General features: G+C 36.3%; 1 protein-coding gene across 1 annotated transcript; it reads right to left on the bottom strand.

The window, feature by feature from the left end:
- Nucleotides 1-12,287: 12,287 nt before the first annotated feature.
- On the bottom strand, nucleotides 12,288-14,167 carry LOC132172226 (ervatamin-B-like). The gene is made up of 2 exons (XM_059583689.1): nucleotides 13,189-14,167; nucleotides 12,288-13,079 (listed from the first exon to the last, which is right to left on the bottom strand). The coding sequence occupies exons 1-2, from the start codon at nucleotides 13,628-13,630 to the stop codon at nucleotides 12,502-12,504; spliced, it is 1,020 nt and encodes a 339-aa protein (XP_059439672.1). The 5' UTR covers nucleotides 13,631-14,167; the 3' UTR covers nucleotides 12,288-12,501.
- Nucleotides 14,168-14,475: the final 308 nt, after the last annotated feature.

Raw genomic sequence — 14,475 nt, 5'->3', positions numbered from 1 at the left:
ACTTATTGTCAATCAGATACGGTCCATATATATTTAGCCATAATTAGTCTTTCTAGTTATGGCAGGTTCTTGTATTATAGCTATAGTATATTGTAATTAATAGGTAGATTTTAGTTACCTTATTTGTTTCCCTAGATTGCTGTAATCACTGAGATACAGCCTGTAATTACCTAGATAATTTCTATATAATACTAGCAACCCTCACATTGAGAGGTATTCAGTACAATTGACATGGTATCAGAGCCAAAATCATCTAAATTAGGGTTCTAAATTGTTTTTCGGAAGTTTCTGTCTAGGGTAGCGGCAGTTTCTATTGAGGGTAGGGAATTTCTTACCGGAAACTACTCCTTTTGTGGTGATTAGTGGCTGTCGGCAGACTCTTTGGAGGTCTGTGAAGTCTGTGGTGTTTCCGGCGATTTCTGGAAGGTCGGCGTGGTGCTGTCGGCGTGGTGTTTCCGGGAATTTGGGGCTGTCGGCGATTTCTGTCGGCTATTTTGGTGTTGTCGGCAATTTCTGTTTGGGTTGCTGACTGATTTGGGTGCTGTTTGGGCGCTATTCTGGAGGTTTTGGGGCTGTTGACGTGTTTCTGGTTGGTGCTGTGAGCGTGGTTTAGGGATTGCTGAGTGGGTTGCTGTTTGGATTTGGGCTGGCTGTTTGGGCTGGCTGTTTGGGCTTGCTGTTTGGGCTTGCTGTTTGGTGTGGTCAGCAATCAGCAAATTAGGATTGCTGTTTGGCTTGCTTGGACTTGGGCTTGCTGGGCTTGGGCTGTGTTGCTATTCTGGTGGGCTGCTGGTTGGTGCTGTTTGACTTGAGAGGACTTGGGCTTGCTGTCCAACAGATCTGGTGGGCCTGTTACTTCTTTTTCAGGTTGTCTAATTTCTAATTTTTTTTATTTCATTATGTCTTCTAGCGAGACTTTTGGGGTCCGTTTTACTGGAAAAAATTATTCTGCTTGGGAATTCCAATTTCAATTATTTGTTACGGGAAAAGAATTGTGGGGCCATATTGACGGTAGTGATCCAGCTCCTACAGAAGCTAAGGATTTAGCTAAGTGGAAGGTCAAGGATGCACGTGTGATGTCTTGGATCTTAGGGTCTGTTGATCCTCTTATTGTGCTCAATTTGAGGCCCTATAAGACTGCGAAGACTATGTGGGAGTATTTGCTGAAGGTTTATCATCAGGACAATACCGCACGCCGTTTTCAGCTGGAATATGAGATTGCTAATTACACTCAAGGCAATCTCTCCATTCCAGAGTATTTTCTGGTTTTCAGAATTTGTGGGGAGAATTTTCTGATATGGTTTGTGCGAAGGTACCTGCTGCATCTCTCTCTGCTGTTCAGGCTGTTCATGAGCAGAGCAAGAGAGATCAATTCCTGATGAAATTACGCCCTGAATTTGAGGTTACTCGCTCAAATTTAATGAATCGGGACCCTTCGCCATCTTTGGATGTTTGTTTTGGAGAATTACTTCGTGAGGAGCAGCGTCTTCTCACACAGGCTACGTTTCAGCACGATTCCAATCCAAATCCAGTAGCCTATGCAGCCTATGGGAAAGGGAAAGGTAAGGATATGCGCAAGGTCCAGTGTTTTAGCTGTAAGGAGTATGGTCATATTGCCGCCAATTGTGCAAAGAAATCTTGCAATTACTGTAAAAAACCGGGCCACTTTATCAAAGAATGTCCCACTCGGCCTCAGAATCGTCAAGCTACTGCTTATCAGGCTACAATAAACACCTCTGCTGCTCCAGTGATGTCCTCAGCCTCTTCTTCTGCGGCCGGATCAGCTGTTCTTACTCCTGAAATGGTCCAGCAGATGATTATGTCAGCCTTTTCTGCCTTAGGGCTCCAAGGTAATGGTACTATTTTATCTAAGTCTTGGCTTATTGATTCTGCAGCATCCAATCATATGACCAGATCGTCTGATACTCTTTGCAATGTTCGTCCATATCATGGTTCATCTCATATTCAAGTAGCTAATGGAAGTCATTTAGCTATTAATGAAGTAGGAGATATTAATCCTTCATTCAGAGATGTTTATGTCTCTCCTGGCCTTTCTAATAGTCTTATTTCAGTTGGCCAGTTAGTTGAAAAAAAACTATGATGTCCATTTCTCTCGTGATGGTTGTCTTGTGCAGGATCAGGTGTCGGGGAAGATACTCGCGAAGGGGCCTAAAGTTGGCAGACTATTTCCACTGCACTTTTCAATTCCTAGTTGTTTATCTTTGGCTTGTAGGACAGTTAATACTCCGAACGAAGTATGGCACAAACGTTTGGGTCATCCAAATTCTGTTATTCTGTCTCATATGTTAAATTCTGGTTTGTTAGGCAATAAAGAACGCGTTTCTCAAAATTTGTCATTTGATTGTTCTGTATGCAAACTTGGTAAGAGTAAAACTCTTTCGTTTTCTTCTCATGGTAGTCGTGCTACAAAATGCTTTGATGTTGTGCATAGTGATGTATGGGGCATTTCTCCTGTAATTTCTCATGCTCGATATAAATATTTTGTAACATTCATAGATGATTTCAGTCGATATACTTGGGTCTATTTTCTTCGGGCCAAATCCGAGGTTTTGTCTGTTTTCCAGACCTTTGTAGCATATATAGAGAATCAATTTTCTACAGGCATTAAGATTTTGAGGTCTGATTCTGGTGGAGAATACATGTCCCACGAGTTTCATGATTTCTTACGCCACAAAGGAATTGTCTCTCAGCGCTCTTGTCCTTATACTCCTCAGCAAAATGGGGTGGCGGAACGAAAGAACCGCCATCTCTTGGATGTTGTTCGTACTTTATTACTTGAGTCCTCTGTTCCTTCTAAATTCTGGGTTGAGGCATTATCTACTGCCGTTTACTTAATTAATCGACTGCCCTCTCAGGTCTTACAGTTTGATTCTCCTTATTATCGTTTGTATCAACAGCATCCTAGCTATCTTAATCTTCATACTTTTGGATGTGTTTGTTTTGTTCATTTACCTGCTCATGAACGTCACAAACTTTCTGCTCAGTCTGTTAAATGTGCATTTATGGGTTATAGTGTTTCTCACAAAGGTTATGTTTGCTATGATCCTTGTTTTGACAAATTTCGTATATCTCGTAATGTTGTGTTCTTTGAGCATCAATGTTTCTTTTCTACACATGTTGAATCATTGCCTGAGATTAGTATTCTACCTTGTTTTGATGAATTGCCTATTCTGCCTGAGCGGTTCAAACCTGGAATTGTGTATACTCGACGTCTACCAACTTTGCCCCTTCCCGAGACTGACCCTTTATCTGAAACTGTTCCAACGACTCCTCCGATTGACTTGCCATCTGAGACAGTTCATGAGTCTGGTCTTCGACGATCTGCTAGGGTATCACGTCCTCCTGATAGGTATGGTTTTCCCCACACTTCCTTTACTGCTACTTTATCTTCTATTTCCATCCCTACATGTTTTTCCGAGGCTGTTAAATATGAATGTTGGCGGAAAGCGATGGATGAGGAACTTCGGGCTCTCCAGGACAATCATACATGGGACATGGTTCCTTGCCCCTCTCATGTTAACGCCATTGGTTGTAAATGGGTTTACTCAATTAAGCTTCGCTCTGATGGGACTCTGGATCGGTATAAGGCTCGATTAGTTGCTCTTGGGAACAGGCAAGAATATGGGGTGGACTATGAGGAGACATTTGCTCCGGTCGCGAAGATGACTACAGTGCGTACAATTATTTCTATTGCCGCCTCCCAAGGCTGGCCACTTCACCAGATGGATGTCAAAAATGCTTTTCTTCATGGTGATCTCAAAGAAGATATTTACATGACTCCTCCTCCGGGGTTGTTTTCTTCTCCATCTGCCGCTGTGTGTAAGTTGAAGCGGTCTCTCTATGGCTTAAAACAGGCTCCCCGGGCATGGTTTGAAAAATTCAGGTCTACTCTGCTTCGCTTCTCCTTTGTCCAAAGCCAATATGATTCTTCTTTGTTCCTTTGCAAGACTCCGACTGGTCTTGTTCTTTTACTTGTGTATGTGGATGATATTGTCATTACGGGAACCGACTCCAGTTTGATTGCCCATCTCAAGCGGAATCTTCAAGACTCTTTTCATATGAAAGATTTTGGTCCTCTTACGTATTTTTTGGGGTTGGAGGTGCACACTGATTCTTCTGGTATATTCTTGAATCAACACAAATATACCCAGGACTTGATTAGTCTAGCTGGTCTTCAGGATTCTTCTTCGGTGGATACTCCTATGGAGGTTAATGTGAAATATCGAAGTGAGGAGGGTGATCTTCTCTCTGATCCTACTGTGTTCCGACAGTTGGTAGGCAGCTTGAATTATTTGACTATTACTCGGCCTGATATTTCCTTCGCTGTCCAGCAGGTTAGCCAGTTTATGCAAACTCCCCGCCATCTTCATTTAGCTGCTGTTCGGCGTATCATTCGATATCTTCGGGGCTCTTCTGGCCGTGGTTTGTTCTTTCCAACTGGCTCTCCTCTTCGCCTTGTTGCTTATAGTGATGCGGATTGGGCAGGATGTCCTGACACTCGGCGGTCTATCACGGGTTGGTGCATGTTTCTTGGTGCTTCTTTGATTTCTTGGAAGAGTAAGAAGCAAGCTCGTGTTTCTAAATCATCTACTGAATCCGAATACCGAGCAATGTCTGCTGCTTGTTCTGAGATTGTCTGGCTTCGTGGGCTTTTGGCTGAGCTTGGTTTTTCTCAAACTGATTCTACTCCTCTTCATGCTGATAATACTAGTGCCATTCAAATAGCTGCTAATCCTGTTTACCATGAACGTACGAAGCATATTGAGGTAGACTGTCATTCTATTAGGGAAGCCTTGGACACTCGTGTTATCTCTCTTCCTCATGTTTCCACTGATCTCCAGATAGCTGACGTCTTCACGAAGGCTATGACACGACAACGTCATCAGTTTCTTGTGGGCAAATTGATGCTTCTTGATCGACCAGCATCAATTTGAGGGGGGATGTCAATCAGATACGGTCCATATATATTTAGCCATAATTAGTCTTTCTAGTTATGGCAGGTTCTTGTATTATAGCTATATTATATTGTAATTAATAGGTAGATTTTAGTTACCTTATTTGTTTCCCTAGATTGCTGTAATCACTGAGATACAGCCTGTAATTACCTAGATAATTTCTATATAATACTAGCAACCCTCACATTGAGAGGTATTCAGTACAATTGATATATATAACGAATTGATTTACTCTTAGAAGGTAACTCAACGAGTTCTAAAGCATGGTTAGACATAATTTATTCAAATTCGTTATTTATAGCTTCTAACAAAAAAAAATGCATCAAAAAGAGATTTAATTGCTTCATCATAACATAGTGAATAATTATCAACAATATAAGCAATAAAATCATTACCGAGATTCCTTCCGTTCTAGCCCGCTTGCTTTTTTCTCAATTCTTATACATCACCAATAATTTATTAGAAGCAACAGAAAATTCATGAAAGAATTTTTCCTTATTTTTCAAAGGAAACACGTGCTCAAAGAAAATAGCATTTTTAGATTCAATAATAGCATTGCAATCTAAAACATCACTCTTGATAGTAAGGAATCTATAGCATGAACTATTACATGTAAAACCAATAAAATCACAATTATAGGTTTTAAAACCAAGTTTCCTCATTTTAGGTTTGGGTAACATAACATTTGTTAAATACCCCCACACTTCGAGGTATTCCAAACAATGCTTATGAATGTGACAAACAAAATAATGGCTTTCCCCCACAGTTTGGTGAATAACCCAAAACTGACAATTATAGAATTCATCATTTATTCCAATATTCTAATTTCTTTTCATCCCCTTCATGTAGCCAAGATTTACATGTATAAATCTATCATGCTAAATATTAATGGAATAAACCAAATATTCACAAGAAAATAAATTTTCATTAATAGCTCACAAGTGCTTTAAGAAATGACTTCTATGAGCTCATCTTTCTCTAAGTATGATGTGTCACTTCCTCTTCTTTATTTTCTGTCAATTGACAGTTCTAAAGCTGTTTTTTTTTTTAAAAAAAAATATTAATCATCACTTGTGATTTTTTAACATGATCCTTATATATTATATATGCATATTTCAAGTTCTATCTAGATTTTAAAAATAAAATCTTTTTAACTAAAGCCGCAATAAATATGCAAGGTATCATGCTCAACCATATAATAATCAACTATTATTGGCTCATTGTCATAAATCCGAGATTGGTATCAATTTAATGATATGATAAATTTATCATATATCAAATGAGCATCAATCTAAAGGAACACCAATAATCACATATATTTTATTCTGAACCATCATGTCAGGAAAATTAAAAAACTAAATGATATAGATGAGGAATTACCAAATCACTTAATGTATTTATGCTAATCTAGCATGCCATTGCTAATAAAAATGCTAGATGCTATTTCAATTTTGAAATAGAGTAATAACCAGAGGTTCATCACTTATCAGATTACAATATTCATATAATATAAATTTTAATTCAATCAAGTAGTACCTTCATCACTTGATTTTTTTCTTTTAATAAATGAAATTGTATATCGTGTCTTGAAAAATATAAATCAAGATCTATGAATCATAATTTAAGAACTCACAGTGGAGCCAACGATTTTACTCAATATCCTCCAAAATAGATTGTCGCCACTACACACCAACTAGGTGTTGTGAAAACCGATCGACTCAATACCCGCACCACATTTTTTCCTCTTACAATGTGCTTACCTGCAAAAATCTTTAGCAAAGTTGTATTCTCTGCACACATTTAGCAATGCCTATGTATTTTTCTCCATCACACCATGAGAAACTACTCATTGTTATTATTATTAATCTACATGGATGTTTTCCAGCCAAGCTTAGCACAACATAACAAAGAAAATGCTAAGTTCTACAAATCCATAAAAAGGCTTAACTCTATTTATTGTAAGAATAGTAACCCAACAATAAAAGATTATTTGACAAACAAATTAAATTAACATAAATTTGAGTTCAAATAATCAAAAACTCTTTCAATTAAAATATTTTCACTTTCAATACCTACACATGAGATTAAGCTCTTTTTCTGATAAACAAATCAATTATCAGAATTTTTCACAACAAAATCTTTCCACCCAAGAATTGATTTCATCATTCTCGTATGCGAATTGTATACCACAAACTTTTATAGTATTTGACTTCTCATAAATTTAAATACTATTGTTATGATATTAATCAAAATATTTGTGCAACCATCATAATCAACCTTTAAGATTGTTGGAAATAATTTTGGATGGTGCACAAATTCTCATTGATATAAAATCATTGCAATCTAAAAATTAACAATAAAATAACTAAAATACAAGAGATAAAAAGTAGAGTATGGAAAGATCTCACAATGTGCTATAGAATCACGCAAGAGCGTTGTCCTTAAAGGTTGATTCGTGCCTCCCGGAGTGTATAACTCGGTGCGATCGGATCCTTTGACACGCAACCTCCCAGGATTAGACTATAGCGTCTACCTTCGTTAAGGACGCACTTCCAATAACGAAGACTAGTAGAACAACCCTTTGATCTTCTTAAAAAAAAAACCGCAAAGAGAAAATAGAAATTGAATAGAATAGAATTCTATGCAATTGATCTTCTAAAATAGGACAAAACTCTTTTATAAAGAAAATGAGTTTGCCTTTCTTTCTTTCTTGTTGCAAGCTCACTCTACCATGGGATTGTGGATGTTTTCTTTTCTTTTTATAATGTCCAAATGGTCATAACACCAAAAACGGTAAAACATTTGTTAATAACAAAATGGTCAAACTACAATAAAACTTGTTAAAGACTAACGGTCAAAACGGTAAAAATCAATTAAAACTAATTTTTATTTAATAACTCATAACCAAGTAATAAATACAAACGGTCATAAAAGTTATATCTCATAACCAAGTAATAAACACTAACGGTCATAAAAGTTATATCTTATAACCAAGTAATAAATACAAACGGTTATAAATCAAAATGGTTAAAGATGATTTTTATTTCTCATAAAAACCTTTAAGAAGATATTATCAAATGATAAAACATTTCCAAATGACTTAAAATGAATGTTTGTAACAAATATTACAACATTACCATCATTTATAAACAGGGAAAGGAGTCTCATTTGGAATCAAACATAGGCTTTGAGGATGACAATGGAGAGGTGACTACACTTACTTTGATATCCAGTTTTAGAGAAATTTCCTGGCTGTGGAATGTTATGTTCTATTAAAGTGTGATATATTACTTCTAGTTGAGAATAGGAATTGAATAGGAATTTCACTCCTTTCTTGGACTTCTTTACTTAAAAAAGATCATTTTTTAGGTATTTAAGTAAAAATGCAACAAGAGTTTACTTATATTAAGAAAAAAGAATAAGAGAGAGTAAAAGATTTGCTTGGACTTCTTTACTTAAAAAAGATCATTTTTTAGGTATTTAAGTAAAAATGCAACAAGAGTTTACTTATATTAAGAAAAAAGAATAAGAGAGAGTAAGAGATTTGCTTACATGGTAAGGGGTGGGGGTGGGGATAGTCTTATGTTCATCAACAACTTGATTAAATGGTCTCATGTTTTATTAAGTTTTTATGCCTATTTTTGCAGGTGGATAATGTTTGCAGTCCTTTCTAGAAAATGATGGCTTGGAGTTTGAGGAGATAGTGAAGAAATATTCTAATGAACTATCTGAAACAGTATTTTTCTGAAATCCTTCTTTAGAGTGGTACACAATGAGGAACCTATTGCCATGTAATCATCTTTGTCTATCAGTTTGTAGTTGGTGAACTTGTAAATATTTTGTTCTTATCTTGTTGATGTTTACCGTTACATGTAATTATGTCTAGATTTGGGTTTGGATGTTTATAGTTTTTGTACAAAAGGCATGTTTGTCATACTTGATGGAGTTTGTGATACTTGCATGTTTGTGATTAATGTGGAGGTTCATTTTTTATGGATGATTAATAAAAAATTCGTTTAGGGTTTAACGAATTTTTGATGGATGATTAATGTCGTTTCATGAATATATAGTTCAAACAAATGTGATGGATGATTAATGTATATTAGGTCAAAGGCCTTTCAAAGGCCCTACAAATTGGCCTTTCAAAAAAAAGAAACAAATGAGAAAAAAGAAAAAAAAAAAAAAGAACCTAATTTTTTGACGTGGGACTTCTTCCATGTCAGAAAACATCCTAACATGGAAGAACTCTCACGTCAGAAAATTCTGACGTGTCATACAGTAAAATGTTAGAAAATTTTGATGTTCTAACCACTAACATGTCAGGAAAAAAATTTTACTGACTCCTATGCTTTTGACATTCAACACACGTCAGAAAAATTTTCTAACGTGTCAAACCCCATAAAATGTCAGAAATTTTCCTACAAGTCGCGAGATCGAAAGTTTCCCTAAGCTCATAATCATCTCCCGCACCGTAGGTATTAAGTTCCCACCTCTAATTCATTCAACACGCAAATTATGTATGGGAGGAGTTTAAAAAATTAAACTCTACTCAACCATATTCCAACTAAGTTCAATAATCACTATGTAATTCTAAGCATACCAATTTATTCCCCAATATTATGGAATAAAATTATGAACAAATATATTAAGGACATGCAACATACCTCATATGGAATTACATAGATTATAACATGCATTCCAAAATTACAAATAATGGCATATTTCATATTTCTAAAAAATATTTCATATTTATGCATGTTATTACATGGAATAATCACACAAACATTCCAATTATAAACTCTTAAACTCATATGGAATAATCAGACAGAAATCCCATTCATAAAATCATATTAATGATTCATAAAGAAAATTCCATAAAAATAGTCTTATACCAATTATATTCCATATAACACATATTTGTTTCACAATATAAACTATTATAAAAATGGCTTAAAACCCATTTGGATTAAGAAACCCTACCCGAGCCCAATCATTTTGACCCAAAAATCTTTTCTCTTGCCGAGCCGTCGCCGCCTACACTGCACACAGGGCTTCCTCTGCCGCCGGCAAGCATGGAAACCACAATATCCGACCATGCCGCCACTCAGGTTTCCGTCGCCGACCTTCAATAGAGGTGGCCACAAATCAGTGCCGCACTCCGGCAGGGAGATGCCGACAGCCCCATGGCCGCGCACACTGCCTGTGGTGTGTGTCCAAAACGCGCTCTACAAGCGACTGGGTTAGGTTTTCTCAGACCTTCTTCAACCTCTAGCGAAAACTATTTTGCTGCTATTTTGCCCGATTTGGATCCGAATTTCATCTCTCCATAAAACTCACCATTTTGATCCAAATCATATACCGTTGAAAGGTTACGAAGGGTAGATTCTAACCATAAAAAAAAAAATAATAATAAAAAAAAATAAAATTGAGGGAATAACAAACAAAACCCATCGGAGAAATTCCAGAGTTTCGGCCAGTGAAACTTCTATATCAATTTTCTCCAAATCTACTCATCCAATGATCACTAAATTTTGGGAGCAAGTTTCTGGGATCATAAACTATAACATGCTCATATTTCGTAGTCTAAATCAACTATTTGATGTGTGCGCCATCTGAGACCCGAAAATACACAAAGAACCATATTTCATCAAACAGGCATATACATTCAACGAAAACAATTTGGCTCTGATACCAATGTTAAAAAAACATAGAAACATACGTCTAAGGATCCTTTTACTGGTTGTTTCATGTTGGTCTCCATTCTTTCACTCTTTCACGATCAAATCATTTCTTATTAGTGGTGGTGTTTACTACGAGAGCAAAACACACATGTTCCACAGTCTAAGAGCCTCACATTGTCTAGAAAACAAGAAGAGATATGGCACAGATGCTTTGAAAAAAGTTTTTCCTCAAAAAAAGTTTTCCATATTTTTTCACCATTCCTTATAGCCGTGTATTTATATACACACCTTTCCAGCATGTAACTGTTTGACAGTTACATGCCAAATGTTACCAAAGGTAACAGTTGGGCTTCTGCCAACTGATGTGCGCCCAAATATTTCTACATCGAGGTGCAATGCATATCATTGTTGTTTTGCCAAGAGTTTTAAGAACTCTTGCATCATTCTGCTGCCATACGTAGATGATATGCTCGTTGCAAGGGCTAGTATGAAAAACATCAATAAGTTGAAGAACCAACTATTAAAGCAATTTGCAATGAAAGATTTGGGAGCTGCTAAACAAATCCTTGGAATAATCATAACCATTTTGGACAAGGTCAATGGTACAATAAAAATGTGAACATGACGGTTTTCATGACAAAACATTACTGGGACCAAATAAATGAACTCGTCAGTGTTTTGTTATGACGGTTACACCACAAAAATACATAAAGTATACCAAAAAAGGAAACCAATCAAGTGTTAGAAAGAACAAAAAATAAAGACATCATATAAGAAGTAACACATCGAATAAGGTCAAAACATAAAACCTAACAATTGATTCTAAATCATGAAAGTATCGCACACTCAAATATAAAGTTAAAGTTACTTTGATATCCATTTAAGAGTGAGACTTTTATATATGCAGCAACATACTTGGTGCATTAGGTGATCCCATAGGGTTGTGGAAACTCCATCTTCAAGAATGAATCTAAATTCTTTGACTAGATCAAAGATATAAGAAATTTTCCATTGAAATAAATTTAATGGAATAATTATTCTCAGTCCATGACCATGGCATTTTATTATGAGCTACTAAAATACTTAATTATTCTTAATGAAATATAATTTCACAAGTGAGAAGATAATTATATGATTAAATTGCGTACTCAAAGGTAAGAGGTAATGAATTAAAATGACAGTCTAATTGACTTTAATTCGACTATGGAATATTTTATAGAGGAATCAAATGTCAAAATAAGAATTATTTACGTGATTAATTGATTATTTCAAAAATATTTACTAGAGTTCAATTACAAATATTTACTGAAATTAATTGTAATTATTACTAACCTATGACAAATCATGAAATAACAAGTGTCACAGGCCTATTGGAGGTATATATATTTTTTCCTTTGGATCCCTCTTCAAGTTAATGTAATTTGGCCATGGTGATAAGCTTTTGTTTAATTAAGTGCAACTCAAATTTTAGTCTCATCCATAATAGTACAAAATAACATCCTCATTATCTTCTGTTCTAATTGAGGGGTGATCAGGTTTTCCAGGTTGCTTGGAACAGAAGGGTTATCCGTCAAAAAGATGGACTTCATGATATTATTGGCGATTTCCAATACCTATTACAAACATTGAGCATACAATTGTAGATGTACATATTATTTAGGCAGACTTACAAACTAAATATACCTAATTTGAAGGGAGACTAAGCCAAAGCCCTCCACAACAAAATGGACATCAATATGAAGTACTAGAGAGTCTCAGCCGACCCAAAAACATCAATTTGAAATAGAAGTAGCATGCAATATAGGCCTGCATATATAGATGACTTATATTAATACATCGGCAACCTAAGCAGTTGGATAGGAAGCTAGTGTGGCAAACCCACAGAGCCCGAGGTCTCTCTGTATCCTCATGTACCCACCTTCACCCCAGTTCTCGCCCCATGAGTTCTTCAGTAACCAATAATCGATGCCATCAGGGGTGGTTCCAAACCCAACTGCAGTAACAGCATGGTTTATGACCGTCCCACATTCTCCATTGAATACTCCGCTAGAATAGAAACTAAAGGCTCTGTCGCCACCATCAATGCCTATTGAAATTGGTTGGCGGGCCACGTGCTGCAATAATTCCTTCTCATTGATGCCAGGTATATCAGTAAAACCAGTAATCACAGCTGCACTTTGAGATGTTTTCCCGGCGTCACAAATTCCTTGCGTAGCCACGTATGGGTAATTTGTTTCAAGGGTGATTCCATTGTTTTTTATTATATAGTCAAAGGCATAATTCATGAGACCGCCATCGCAGCCTTTATTGTAAACGGTTGAACAGTCCATCAGTTGCTGCTCAGACAGGGAGATCAAATTGCCAGTTTGGATCTGGGTGATCCCCTCTACCGCTGCCACGGCTGAAAATGCCCAACAACATCCTGCACGCATACCAATCAACCATGATAGAAAAATTAAATGGCTTAAGTTTTTTGATAAGTGGTAATTTAACAAGAACAATAATAAGTGCGGAAATTTTCAGGGTCTTACCGCATTGTCCTTGGTTCTTAACCGCAGTAACAGCTCCCTGGTCTCTCCAATCCACAGTCGTTGGAATAACATCAGTGAGGCTTTCATGCGTAAACGATGTGGTTCCGGTGGACCTTGATAGATTGGTCATCTTGAATCCACTACGAGAGGCAATGAATTCTTCAGGTGATAAGTCTGCAAATTCGTTGAGACTTAACTTGTACGTGCGATTCCCTTCACTGTTGGTTTTCTCTATAAATTCTGCATTTTGTTTGAATATCTCGAAGCGGCTTTCCTTCTCTGTATCGTCTACATAATTGCGATTATATTGAGCCTGCCATTGCGAGTATTTCTCAGCCATGGAAGCTTCTTGCAATGCTCGGGACGTGGCTTGAGATGTCCAGCTCCCCAAAATTGTCAACACGACAATTATAAATGTCTTCCCGAGTACTACTAAAGCCATTGTTTACAAAATGATCGAATAGGGTTGTTTGGCTAATGATTTGTGAGGAAGAAAGTATATACATATATAGGAAAAGATAACATCCTCAACGACCTTGACAAAACCATGAATTCTTATCCGAGGAGGCCAAAAATAACAAAAACAGAATTAAGATCATTTTGACATCCTCAATATTCTATAACCATAATATCTTAATTTGAGAATGGCTTAAAATTAGAAAAACATATATACCTAAGAAATGTTTTTGCGCGTTTCATCGCTGTCTAACTAAGTAGGGATTAAAATATTGGTCTAAGGGGGCTGAAATCGAGGGAGTCTTAGGCACTCCCTGAAGTTTGTCTAAATCATAGTTTGATCCAGTCTCACCACGGCGTCAATGAGAATCAAGGTGGTTTAGACTAATCAGGCATAGAGATTTCCATTGCGGGATTTGAACCCATACTCTAGTGGTTACCTAATCACTTTGGCACAATGGCAGAGCTAGAATTTTGGTTGAGATGAGTCAAAATTAAAAAATAATAATAATAAGAAAAAAAATAAAAAAATATTTAAGTGACAAAATAAATAAAAAAATTCAACAAAAATTTAATTTTTGTTTAAAATGTATAATTGTAACTTACAATTTATGTTGCCATGCCTAATGTTAATTTATTCAATTTTCCTCGACGAGTCTTCATATTATGAAATCGCTACATAATTTTTTCATGGCCGACAATCCTAATTAAATATATCATTTTTAGAGTTTGTTTGGGATTGTGATTTCAAATTGCGTTTTTGAAATTCATACTTTTTAAAATTGCATATGCGTTTGGTACATGTTAAAAAAAATTCCTTTTTATTTTTTT

Source organism: Corylus avellana, chromosome ca2 (assembly GCF_901000735.1).
Source record: "Corylus avellana chromosome ca2, CavTom2PMs-1.0".
Taxonomy (NCBI): domain Eukaryota; kingdom Viridiplantae; phylum Streptophyta; class Magnoliopsida; order Fagales; family Betulaceae; genus Corylus; species Corylus avellana.
This window is presented reverse-complemented; position numbering and strand designations above follow the sequence as displayed.